Here is a 13,975-nt window from a genome sequence, read left to right as displayed (position 1 = left end):
TTCTGTATGTGTTGTGTGTTAAAAACATATGTATCCAATTAGATCTATTTAAAAAGCAACTACTGTATAATATTAGTTCCCCACTAACAAGCCTCACAACCGTAACAGAAGAGACCAAACTCCTACAAACTCAATGACAAATGTTATTTTAGGGTATTAAGTTCTTCCTTACCTATATCCATCCATTCTGGAGGCATCAGTCGACATTTCTGCCTCTGTTTTAGGCTGATAGCTAGCCAGAGAGGTACTTCCACAGGCAGCCCAGGATTAAAGGGACCCAAGTCACCCTAGAAAACAGATTTGCAATGAAAATACATGAGCTGCCTCATACAATTGGTGCATCCAACTCAAGCACTGACCCAAAACATTTGGATCTAGTTTCAGGTCAAAGTCTTTCTCAATCTTACTTAGAAATGCCTGAACTAAAGCTTGGATTCTCTATATGCAAAGCTCATGTTCTATCATTGGGGGGGGGGGGGGGGGGGAGAAAGCACATAATTTTTTTAAAAATTTAAATTTCCTACATGCATTTTTAGTTTTTCTCTTTCTTCTACTGTGAAGAGAACTGATTAAGTTGTTTGCAGTTTAGGAAATTTGTTCTGTAACATCTTATAATTTAAATAAAGGAAAAATTCTATATGGTGTAAAAATGTTTCAGGAGATATAGCTGAAAGCAAATAAAGCAATTTGTCTTATATTAGATCAGAGAATGATCTATTTACAGTACTCAGTACTTTATGTTGCAACTAGTAATGATTCTCAGGTGAAGAGCTTTGTCTTACTACCCAAGTTCCTTGAAATTCAGGTGGATACTGAACCAGTGATCTCACACACATGCTGAATAATTTAATTATGGACTACCCTTTCAGTTCAAAAGGTTTTGTGGACTCAAAGGGCACAAGCATGTTATTTACACAGAAGGGGACTTCATAGAAGTCTGTTTCTATGTGCAAACTGCACAGGTTACTGGAGATGAGGTAACCAAACACAATCTTTTAAATACTGTACACACAATACCTTATCCTGTATCTGGATGGTTTCTTTCCAGTCTTTAAATAAGATTAATAAGGACTTGGAAATTTCATTAATTTAAATATGCTTTACTGTTTACTTTTAATTTATTAAAATTACACATACTACAATACATTTACTCTTTATTAGTTTCCAAACAGGTGATCAACATAACCAATTGCAGCAATGCAATGTTTGTAATCCAGATATGCACACACCCAATAGACATTTGTATGCAAACTGATACTGTGGGTTCTTTGCTTAAACCTTTATGTAACCATAAAGATGCCTCAAGAAACTAGATTCTTCCTCTTTTTAATTCTAAGGAGAAAATGTTTAAACTCATTAAAAGGAGAGGAACTAAACATGTTTAAACATTCCCATTCTCATTTTGTTAATTCTTCACTGCTGCTGTATTATGTTAATATTACAGAGGAAATACTTTTGTCTGATTCTCTCCTCTTCTGAACTGCCTTGGGCATTGCATCACAAAAATACAGGATATAAACAGTTTAGATAACTATATATTTAAAATACACAGTTTCTGGATATTGATAAAATCAAACAAAATAGACAGAATTAAAGATTCGCAGTCTCTCTCCTTTTAATGCATTTAAACGTTTTCTCTTCCATGAGCCGCTCTGGATACTTGCTGGCATAAGATGCAAATTACATTAGTCAGTATCTTAATACTAGACCCAATCAAGAGAAGACCAAATGAATAAACTGAGTATTTCTTTCTTTAAAATATTTTTACCCTGCCTTTCTCCTTAAAAGTACTGTAGTAACTCTACACTTACGTAAACATAAATGGTCCCTCAAAAGGGCCTAAACAATCTCGAAATTCCCCCGTGAGACATTTATTTATTTAACTTATATGCCGCCCACTCTACCCAAAGGTCTCTGGGCGGCTTACAATTGAAATTCAATTAAAATACAAATTTAGACCCCAAATTAGGTCTCCTCAACCAGACGGCGCCGACTACACCTCCCATTATCCTCAGGCAGACCGTCATGGCAGACAGACCTCACGCACCTCCCAGGCCAGCCGTTCCCCATCTGCCGTCCTCCAGATATGCTGCGACTACATATCCCACCACGGTGAGGCCGTACTGGCTCAGGATGATGGGAGCTGTAGTCCAGAAAACTGAGGAACACGAAACGGGGCCGGGGGCGCTAAAGTATCCCAAAATTATTCCTCTCACTAACTCCCTTTCTCAATGAGACGACCCCCCCTCGGCTGCTGCTGCTGCTGCCGCCGCCGTCCTCGTCCCCATCCCCGCACCCGAAGTCCTGGCCTCAACGCCGACCCACCCCGATGAGGTAAATCCGGTCCAGGCTGAAGTTGGGGATAATGGTCACCAGCTCCTGCTCGGCCAAGAATTCGACCTCGGCGGCGTCCATTGGAAAAGAGAAGCGAGGCGAGGAGGGAAAGGAGGCCCCAAAACCAGCCGCCTTCGAGCAACGGCGCCGAGGTCTCCCTGAGGCAAGAAAATTCGAAGGCCGCCGCCTCGACGCGGAGAATTCTTCCCACCTGAGGGAAGACGCCTTCCTATTGGTTGGGAAGCAAGCCCCGCCCACCGCTCGCTCTTCCCCGTATGAAAGCCTTGGCTTTTCTTCGCGCGCTCAGGCGGGGGGGGGGGTCAAAGCTACCTGTCATTGGTTGGGAATTAAGATCAAAGCCCCGCCCACTCATCTCTCCTCCTCCTCCTCCTCCTCCTCCTCCTCTAAAGACCTCCGCTTTTCAGTAGCGATGTCAGCTATTGGTCGGAGGGAAGGATGTCCCCGCCCACTACCCGCCATTCAGCGAATGAAAATCTCGCCTTCGCATCACGGCCCCAAGCTGCAGTTTCTACTAATTTTCCCGCGCCAGTGGATGCCCGTTGCTGTTCTCTGATTGGCTGGCTTGCCAGGCAATTCTTCTTTCTATTGGCTGTCGCTTCAGAATAATGGTCAAAACTGGCAGTCGGGAATGGGAGCTTTCTACCTTGCATAAAACATCGTTTTAGGACCACCTTTTTAATAGTCCAGTTTTCCTCCTCAACCGTGTGCTTTAAAGAGCAACAACAGGGGCAGAGACTGCTCTTTTAAAATGTCTTGTTGCTTGTAAATGTGTTTCATTTTTTAAAAATATGTGTATACTTACTGTTTTTGCTTCTAAATAGTGTTTTTAATGGCATATGCCACTTTGGGTCCTTTTTAAGGAGAAAGGTGGGGTAAAAATATTTTAAATCGATCATTCAATATTACTATTGTACAGCACATACCACCTTTACTGCTATGGACAAGTTCACGTATCTTGGTGTAACCCTTTGAAATATTGGTTCAGCCCAAAGGAGTGGGACAAAGAGAGTGACACTGTGAGTAAGAGACTTGAATCAGAAAGAGCTGAAGAGGCCATATTTGCTGTTGCCCCTTAAAACTGCTTTAGGCCCTTGCCAACTTGGTCTAGGCATAATTTCTACTTTTGTGTTGAAAATATGAATCCACATAGTGAATTCATGAATTGCATACTATTGAACTGACCTTTTTTTCTTTTTTAGGATTTTGAAGACTCCGCATGTGGAGCTTATTCTTTTAGATGTTTGACACTCAGCCCAGTTGAAGAAGATGTCTTAAATTTTTACCTGAATTCGAATTCAAAGGGACAACTTGAACTTTGCTATTCTACAAGCAACCTCTGTATTGGTGCTGTCGCCTAGGAGAACAAATTATAGCATTTTGTTGTTATAATTGCTCATGGTATCTGTTATATAACTGTGAATAAGAAAGACTCATTTTGAGAATTTGTGTTTGCAGAGTTCATCAATAGATGTCTGAGTAAGCACATAGCCCCATAGAACTTAAAAGTGTTACAATGGCAGCACCATCTCCTGCTTTCTCCGTGAAACAAGCTTATGAATCTCCAAAGCTAGCAAGGCCTTCAGCAGAGATCACTAACACAGAATCCATCTTTCTGTTGAGGATGTGCAGTACAAAGCCGTTCTTGTAACCTCTCTATTTTATGGAGCAGAGACTTGCCGTGTTGGAGGGCTCGATCACTTTCATCTTAGCTGTCTTCTGAGAGTTCTCAATGTTAAACCTTTATTTATTTAATTTATACTCCGTCCATCTAGACTGAAGTTTACTCAATATTAATCTTAGAACTGCAGAGCTAGAAGGGAACCTGTGGATAATTAAGTCCAGCTCCTGCCAAGGAGGCCCAGTGGGGAATTGAACCCCTTAACCTCCAGCTCCTCAGCCAGATAATGAAACCACGGAGCTACAGTATCCATCATCCTCCAATCCTAAAGCCTTGGAACAAACACAGATGGGCAACAAGGGCAACTTCAATAAACCAATCACGTTGTCAGGATGTTGGATAACCATCTCCCAAAATGTAACTTCTATGGAGTCCTTGTTGCAGGTGCTTGCTGGACAAGATGAACAATTCAAGGATACACTGAAGACAGCATTGAAAGATTTTAATATTGATCGCGTTAACTGGGAAGCTGTCACTCAAAACAGAATCCTCTGGTGAATCACTGTCAAAGAGGAGCTAAAAATTCAAAATAAAAAGAATCTAGAATGCACGGAAGAAGAGAGAAGTAAGAAAGCAAGCATGTAACTTCTTGACAGCTCAACAAGCCTAGGATCAGCTAGCCTTCCCCAATTGTTTCCTGTTTTCCTGGCTCTCATTTGTCTAATTAGTCCCCTCTGTGTCCATCAACACACTGCTGTTCAAATGTAGACACACACCACTTCTTCTTTGCCCTAAATAGTGAAGATGGTCTTCAAAAAAGAAAGCTCAACTATTACCACCTTTGGAAGAATTTTGTTTGGTGTCTTCCCAATATTTTATGGAAGACAACAATGGAATCTGGTGGCCCTTTAAAGACTAATTCAGTAGCCCTTAAGTACCTTTTACATATGCTCCACAGAGTTCAGTGAGACTTTGATGTGAATAAATATTATGATAATTGTGTCATTTTAAAAAGTGGTATGGCAGAAGCAAATGTACCTGCCTTTGTTACCTTGCAGAGGACCCATAGGGCTCACCGGGGAATGGGGACACACTCTCGAGTACAACTCAAGTCATACCTCAGGGGTTTCTGGAGGGACCCAGACCCTTTTGTCCAAGTTGTGTTGTCGAGTCTCTATGGGCCCACCCTCAACGCCCACCTCACATTTTTTTAAATGTTGCTTTTGGACAGTCAATCACAATCAATAAGCTATTTGTAGAATATGGAATGAGGCAAGCTCATGGCAGGATAGTCAGACATCATTTATCCCTTCAGTGAGCTCCGTTTCTAATGATGTGCTGACATACCATCCAGGATATTATCTGACAACACTGGAAGAAGGCTAATAGTCTTATGTTCCAACAGTCAGGACATACAAGCAATAGCCCTCTCCCAGCGTTGCCAGATAGAATTCACAGGCTACATCATAGACGGATGGTAGTGTTGCTTACAATACAGTGGACCCTCGATTTACAGAATTAATCCATATTGGAACGGTGGCTGCAGGTCGAAAAGTCTGTAGGTCAAGGCTCCATTGACCTACAATGCATTGAAAACCGATTACTGTAATCTGTAACCAGCCTTTTTTGTTCCATTTTTTGTTCCAGTCTGTACGTCGATTCTCCGTCTGCAAGTCAAACCTAAATTTTGCAGCCAGAGAAGTCTGTAACTTGAAAAGTCTGTAAGTGGAGCCATCTGTAAGTCGAGGGTCCACTGTAATACAGTGTCACTGATCAATACTCACCCACGGCTTTACGTTGCAGGAAAATAATAGAAAGGAACAACTTTAATGGAACTTTGTGCACCTTTACTCATCTTGCCAGCAAGGAACCTCTGGATTCCCTGAGAATGACTTGTCCATTAGATACATCTTTTATAGGATCAGAATGTACAATGTGTAATTACTGTGCTGACATGTGTAATTTTTCTGTAGCTTGCACATTTTTGGAAGTACAGACGTTAGAAAAGTTAATTGTTTGCCCTGTGACTTTCAGAATCCTACATTCAGCATAACTCTTAGCAGATTCTGGAAACTGTAGTCTGAAAAGAATTATTCTCAGATCTGCGGAAGTCTACTTGCACTGGCTGTTTTTAACCAGTTTGTGATTTATGCCATCAAAGGTTTCGTTCAGACAGTCACAAGGGGATTATGGGGGTCACAGAGAAGAGCCACGTGCATGGAGCCATTTCTATTCCTGCATGAGATTCTGCTTTGCTCACACATTGGAAAGTGATGGGAAACAATTAATAAAAAGCTGCATCTTGAAGGTGGTGACCAGCAGCTTTGACTGGCTTGCCTAGGTATCAAAACCCACCCTTCGTAGAATCATAGAATAATTGAGTTGGAAGGGACCAATAAGGCCATTTGAGTCCAACTCCCTGCTCAATACAGGAATCCCAATCCAAACAGATCTGACAGATGGCTGTCCAATTTTCTCTTGAATGCCTTCAGCGCTGGAATGCTTAGCACCTCACAAGGCCATTGGCTCCATTCCTGTAGTACTGCTCTAACAAGTTTCCCTTGATATTCAGCCTGAATCTGGCTTCCTGTAACTTGAGCCCATTATTATGTGTCCTACACTTTGGAATGAACAAGAACAGGTGCTGCCCCTCTTCCCTATGACTATCAAGTCTTTGAAAAGTGCTATCATAGTACTTCGTCTTCTTTTCTCAAGGCTAAACATGCCCAGTTCAGTCTTTCCTCATAGGGCTTGGCTTCCAGCCCCCTGGTCATCCTTACTGCTCTCCACTGAAGTTGCTCCAGTTTGATGATTGTTGTGGGTTTTTCGGGCTCTTTGGCCGTGTTCTGATGGTTGTTCTTCCTGATGTTTCGCCGGTCTCTGTGGCCGGCATCTTCAGAGGACCGGAGTGGGAACTCTGTCCATGCTCCACAGAGCAGGTGGAGAACAACCTTCAGAACACGGCCAAAGAACTCAAAAAACCCACAACAACCATCAGATCCCAGCCATGAAAGCCTTTGAGAATACATTGCTCCAGTTTGTTGACATCCTTCTTAAAGTGTGGCGTCCAGAATTGGACACTAGTACTCTAGATAAGGCCTAACCAGTGTTTGACTTCCTTTTCCTGTGTAAAGAATACAAGGGATAATGAATTGGGTCCCCCTTTCTCAATGATAAGATGGGTAATTTGCACATGCTCCTCCCCAACATCAAAATAGAACAATTTAAAAAAAAAACAACAGCAGAAACAAAAACCAACAAGCAACAACTCACAAGCATGTCTCAAAGACATATGGATGTCCCAGGTTGTATGTCAAGGAGGAAATGTGTGAAGGGGGGTGGATGGGAGGAAAGAGCTTTTATTGAAGAGTGATTTAGCGCAGTGTCAACTGCACAGCTAGGTTGTCAGGTCGCCATGGAAACTGAAAGCCCTCAAACGATATTAACTGTGACAGGTCTGCTTAAAAGCCCATTCATGCAATCTTGTTCCAAAGGCTCCCTTTTCTTCCACGTTTATGACCCGGCATCAGCACCTATCTTGATGCAACAGGCATGAATTAAGAGGGACCAATTAATGAGCCAATCATCACTGCCTCCCAAATACTGTAATACTTTGGGGGGGGGACAAGGGGTTTTGATCCTTCTTACCATTTTAGCTTAAATCCATATATCCTTTTCTTTCCGCAAGAGGAGCTGAAGGGTTTACAGATTTCCATAGGCTCTTGGGATTGCAGGAATAAAGATTAAAAGTGATCATGATTGGAGAGCGGGAGGGATAAAAGTAATCACCCGTCTGTTCCTGCCACTGAAAAGCCTTGTTATGTCTGGATCAGTTGTCCTAATGTCCATTTTTGTGTCCTCTACAACATGGCCCTAAAAGTCTAATTGTTTCTAGTAAAAGCAGCTGATGTTATCCTATCCATTTCATTTAAACATAAATAAATTAGGGCCTGTAACCAATGGCAGCTGAAGGATGTCTAGCTTGTTGATGTTGTTACTCTCCCAGTTCATTCTCCAAGCATCGCCTCCTGATTCTTTAGCTCACGTGTAAAGTCCATGGAGAAACCACATCTCCTGTCGATTGTCTCAGCCTTCTCCAACCTCATGCCCTGTACAGCTAGCTGTGCAAGCGTGCAATTACCCCCAGTCCCACCTGTAGTACCTTCATGGCTAACTTGGATGATGGGAATTCAAGCCCAACCTATCTAGAGTGCAGGAAGCCCTATGAAGGCTCTAACTACAGGTCTCTTGGTTTTCACGATTTGCCAGTTAGATCCTTCAGTGAAATACATGGGTAGAAATGGACCTTTTCTACCTCCAGCTGGGAGGCTACAGGAGGTACAGTAGGTTTTTTTCCACCTGTAGGGTCCACCACAAGCCACATCGGATCCCCAAATGCAAAAAAAGCTGCTTCTCATTTCTGCCACCTTACGTTCAATTTTGATCTTGTCTTTAATGGCCCTGCACCTTATGTTATAGAAAAACATTGTCCCTGGAAAATTCCAGGAGGGAAAAAAAAAGCCTTTCCTACTGACTTATTTTTGGGGAGATCAGAGGCATACAACCCATGGCCCACATACTTCCCTCCCAACAACTTATATACAGAGAGCAGACCATCTTCTAACTGCAGGGAGGCTAAAGACCATGAGATGAAATCAAAAGGTTGTGGGTTGTTGTTTTTTTTCATTTTTACAACAACCACCAATTAACTAGAGACCAGATGTAAATATAAAGCAAGAGAGTTTTAAAAATCCACAGATCACTAGAAAAATGGATTTCTACGGCCATACCAGGTTTTACGACCATAGAAATTATCCAGTTAGAGTCAATGGGAATTGAAGGCTCAGCTTCTCCATTCCCTTCTTTCTAGGTTTATCTTGGCAGTGTAATTTAGGAGTGTCTGTGCGACAGTCACATTGTTAGCATTACACTGTTCTAAAACCTGCAGGCAGTGGGCAAAGCTATGTATCTTTACAATGCTGTTGCCACCGAACGCTGTGCACCAACTGGTTTCTGGAAAATATCTTGTTCAAACTAAGCTTCTAGTTCTCATGACAGCCAAGCATAACGTCCCACTGTGCCTCTTCATCAGGGACAGTCCCTATTTCCATTTTGCTTGCCTGCAAAACCCCTTTCTCTATTTTCTCCCTGTCTAGGGCTGACTTTCAGAAAATATTGTTGATGATGTACAGACATGCAATTGAATTTTGTATCTTCTGCTGCAAAGCATGTTCTCTATCACTAAAAAGTTATCCGTCCCTCCCTCGGCATCTTCTCTGTGTGTACTGCATGCCATCTAGTTGGAATTGACTTAGAACAATCCTAAGTTCAAGGTAAGTGAGACATTTAAGGTTTTTCCAGTGCCACACACTCACACCTGTGACTTTCCAAGGCCAGGTGGGAATTCAAACCCAGACCTCCTGAGTCTCAGTCCATCACTGCATTCACTACATCATGCTGGGAAGACCCCTGACATTGTCTAACCTGTGATTTTATGACTTCTCTCCAGCCCTATTTCCCAAATTCAACAATTACCTTCTTGCAACAGGTATGGACACCTGTGGCTAATGAAGAATTTATTCAAGTCAAGCTCCCATCATCCTTCACCATCGGCAATGCTGCCAATGCCTAAGGTGTAACACATTGAGGATCACCATTGCCTGCCAATTTACCTCCAGCTCCAGATGCCCAATTGGCATGATCTGCGCCCTTTCTCGCAAATCCTCTAAAAAGCTATACAGAGGGTGGCAAAAGAAGCCCTATTCCTAAGACTTCACTCGGCTTCCTCCTTTAAAAAAAAAGAGAGAGAGAACCCTTCCAAAATCTCAGTTTCAACATCGGTCTTACAAACTGAACAGCTCTATTCACAATGAGCCTGTGCGCACAAATTGCATGGATTTTGTATTGTTTCCTTTGGCTGGGATCCACAGGAAGAGTTTTCTTTGGCACCCTTTCCTAGCTCAGAGGTAAAGAGATGGGTTGGGGGAGAGAGAAAGAGGAGGTTCGCCTGCTTTTGTGTTATCTTTGCTTTTGGCTGCTCCTTAACGAACCCGGGAGCTCAGCCAGTCAAAGAAAATGAAAATGGGCAAACGCACACCTTGCCCTCTTTAGGGGCCTAAGCACTTTCCTGAACATCACTTTGCTAACTTCAAATCCTTTCCTCATTCCTGTTGGTAACCAGTTCCTTCCGCACCCAACTCCTGCCTCAGATTTGCATGCAGGGAAAATTATTGAAAGCTAATTGCTTGCCTGTCTCCGGAAAGCAATTGACAAATGTTTCCAAACCCTACTGGAATGCAAGAAATACGACTGGCAGTCAGGAATCTTATCAATGGCCCTGACACAGTATGAATACACTTTTGTGCCTTTTGCCATCTTAAAAAAATAATAATTTTCTTCCCTTTTTACATCTTCTCCTTCCACAATATGTTCGCAGAGTGTCACAATGAGCTTTGTTCCTTAGTAACAAAGTCTCACCTCGTTCATTCCACTGAAGATAGAATGGGTCTTTTGTTCCTACTTCTGGGGCCAGGTGGGAATGGGTTGGTCTGGGAGATGCTAACTTTTAAAAATGCTAACTTTTGCAAGAGGAGAAGGGGACGACAGAGGAAGAGATGGTTGGACAGTGTCATCGAAGCGACCAACATGAATTTGATCCAAGTCTGGGAGGCAGTGGAAGACAGGAGGGCCTGCGTGCTCTGGTCCATGGGGTCACGAAGAGTCGGACACGACTAAATGACTAAACAACAACAACACTCAACTCCCAAGCAAACTACACCAGAGCACAGAATGCTGTCCTCTGAAGATGCCGGCCACAGAGACTGGTGAAACGTTAGAAAGAACAACCTTCAGAACACGGTCAAAGAGCACGAAATACCCACAACAACAACTTTTTCAAGAAGTGATTTCTTTGTCTTGCAATTCCATTTCCCCATTTCCCCTTGCTGTCTTTGTTTAGAGATCACATTGGGTGGGGGGGAGGAAAGATGGTGTGACCAAACTCAATGACACTTTCTGTGAGAAAGGGGGAAATTAATTTATGGAGAAAGAATAAATAGAATAAGACCATATCTGACTGACACATCAGAAAAGGGTATTGGACTCCAGCATTCTACAACCTTTGCTGATGATGGCTGAACATGATATCAGAATTATTTCTTCAGAAGACAATTCACAACTGAAGACAGCAGCTGAGCAGAACAAACAGCATCCTGCAGCCCTGGTGAAATGTCTGGGATCAGAATTCATAAATAGACATTCAAAATTTGGATGTTATGTTGTTGTTGTTTTAGGAAAACAAATGTGGATTCCTAGATTTATTCAACATTATTGTGGAAACCTAATCTTGTTCCATTTGGCTGAAAGTTAGATAAAGCCGAAGGAAAGATTGCAGCCGTTCCAATTGGGAAATTTAATAGCCAATGGTACTGGAGCATCAGCAGCTATGTAATGTTATGGAACCCCATCCCTGTCTTGAGCAATTCAGACGGGTAAACATCAAGAAAATTGATTCTGATGGGACTTTATGATAAATCAGCCCTTGACCTTCATATTCCAGAGACTGTTCAAGATATTCAACAAGGAGAATGTTCCAGGCTGATCTACTAGAAGGAACTGGCAGTCAAGTTTGACAACCATCCAGCATTTTATTAATAGAAGAATCAAGCGCCACATTCCCAGAACAACAGAATTCTCCCATTCCTGATTCAGAACATGATTTCCAACCCACTTCACCTGTTACGTTGGAGAGCTTTGAGGCCATTCTGGGAAGTCCAGCAGATTATGTGGGAGCAGAGATGACGCTAGAAGATCCACAGATATGCTTTTGGAACTGCTTTTGGAAGCTCTCCCTGACTTGGGAGACTTAGAAAATGGGTTTTAATTATGTAAATGTAAATATTTTTTCCTGCCCAATGGGGCATGCGTCAATAATAGATTTGGGGAAAGTTATCTGGCAGGAAAAAATCAAATATGGAGTTCGAGTGGGGAAAAACAGAACATGTAAAATGCAGGAAGTTGGTGTTCAAAATGTCATTCATGCTGCCCAAATATGGTATTCTGTAAGTACTCCAAGCGGGGACATTTTCCTGACTAGGAGCTGCCTCGGTTACTAGCTGGCTCATATTCCAGCTGAGTCGACACACATCTGCCTGGACAAGCTGACATTGCTTAACCGTGGGGAAGCCAAAACCTGGTGTCATGATTGTTTTGTTTAAGACACAGTGAATGTATAAAAACAGAGATTTCCCTCGTGTTTAGGAGGACATCTCCAAAACACATAGCCACCTGATTTTTACAAACAGGGGAGACATCTCTGCTGGGAAAAAATATCAGGTGAGAAATATCTAATGTGATGTGACTTGTTTACACATGTTCTTGCTTATGCCTTTGATAGAATTGTTTAATAACAATTTGTATTACAATAGAGTTTGTTTTTAACTACACGTGGACCCCTTGACTTACAGACGGCTTGACTTACAGACTTTTTCAGTTACAGACTTCTCTGGCCGCAAAATTTAGGTTTGACTTGCAGCCTGAGAATTGACTTACAGACCAGAAAAAAACCAAAATGGAACAAAAACGGACTGTTATGGGATGAATCGGTTTTCAATGCACTGTAGGTCAATGGAGACTTGACCTACAGACTTTTTGACTTGAGAACTGCCTTCCAATACGGATTAAGTTCTCAAGTCAAGACCCCACTGTAACTGAATGAGGATTATCTAAGAGATAGATATCTATAGAGAATGTGTTTATTTTCTATTTTTAAATCACTAGGCTTCACCTATAAGATGCCTAAACAGAAACTCTTGTTTTTATAGAACCAAGTTTTTTTAACATAGAAAAAAAATATTATTTGCATATATGAAATAGAGAAATATGTAATAGAAAACTGTGATTTTTGAAAGCTTATACTCATGTAATTTTATGTATATCCCAGGTACATTTTATATTTTGGCTTTTAGTTACTCAGTTGCTTGCTTGCTAAATAAAATGTTTTAAAGAAGAAAAAGATTCATGTTTGAACTATTAAGACAAGATTAATGCATGGTATCCAGGAATGAAGATTTAAGATAAATATAACAAGGCACAATGTCTTCTGAGACCATAAATTAATTCCTTGACAGATGTGTAAAGGACACAAATCAGATGTGTAAAGGTCATCCATAAACAGCCTGTTGATCTGGAGCTTTATTAGGGATACTCAGATTTTCTCCCATGGAAAGTGACGCTAGAAACATTGTTTAATGGGATGGCCTGAAATGATCCAGGTGTGAACAGATGCATTAATAGAACACACAAGACTAGATTAATAGAACTCTCAATCACAAGTAGATGTGCAGAAGCACCAATAAGTTTTTTTTCTGGTCTGGGTACAAAATTAAACCATCAATTCATTCAGTTACTCAGTGGCACACAAACCCTTTCCCAAGCAGCAGAAGTTCTGCCCTAGTTCTGGTTTCCTTCTGCTGATTTCTCCTTCTCCTTATTATAGGTGAGAGAACAACACTGATGAGGAACAGATGGAAATAAGAGAATATCAGATGCATCGGGTGATTGCCCAAGTGGAACATGTCAAGGAGAGGGGCTCACAAACCACAGCCTAGGTTGAAAAGTGGAAGGCAGTGGTTCCCAACATTTGTTTGACTTGCGGTTCCCTTAACTTACCGGCAACTGACCACAGCTCCCCCCATTAAAATACTTGGAGGGGGAGAAGGGATGGGGAAGCCCACAGAAGTACTTCTGAGGATTCTGGAGTACTCCTGGCTGGATCTGGCGGTACCCGGGAGTACCACAGCACAGAGTTTGGGAATCATTGGTTGAAGGGATTTAGCCCAAAGAAGGTGTTATTTAGAGCAGTGGTCCCCAACCTTGGGCTTCCAGATGTTCTTGGACTTCAACTCCCAGAAATCCTGGCCAGCAGAGGTGGTGGTGAAGGCTTCTGGGAGTTGTAGTCCAAGAACATCTGGAGGCCCAAGGTTGGGGACCACTGATTTAGAG

The 13,975-nt window shown here is 42.1% G+C and overlaps 2 protein-coding genes across 5 annotated transcripts in view; one reads left to right on the top strand and one right to left on the bottom strand.

Moving 5' to 3' along the window:
• Positions 1-2,585, bottom strand: part of GINS2 (GINS complex subunit 2) — a 52,065-nt gene extending 49,480 nt beyond the window's left edge. Inside the window, exons 1-2 of one of the 4 annotated variants that reach the window (XM_020808483.3) lie at positions 2,326-2,585; positions 173-287 (exon numbers count right to left, since the gene is read on the bottom strand). In XM_020808483.3, coding sequence (XP_020664142.3) covers positions 173-287; positions 2,326-2,415 — 205 coding nt within the window. In that variant the 5' untranslated portion in view covers positions 2,416-2,585. The remainder of the gene's footprint in view (positions 1-172; positions 288-2,325) is intronic. The other 3 variants (XM_072980583.2, XM_072980582.2, XM_078380531.1) reach the window with 3 other exon arrangements.
• The window catches only part of LOC144584427 (uncharacterized), a 678,013-nt gene that overhangs the window by 227,825 nt on the left and 436,213 nt on the right, over positions 1-13,975 (top strand). The gene's annotated exons all lie outside the window — the stretch shown is intronic.

The sequence above is a fragment of the Pogona vitticeps genome, chromosome 10, assembly GCF_051106095.1.
Source record: "Pogona vitticeps strain Pit_001003342236 chromosome 10, PviZW2.1, whole genome shotgun sequence".
Lineage (NCBI taxonomy): Eukaryota > Metazoa > Chordata > Lepidosauria > Squamata > Agamidae > Pogona > Pogona vitticeps.
This window is presented reverse-complemented; position numbering and strand designations above follow the sequence as displayed.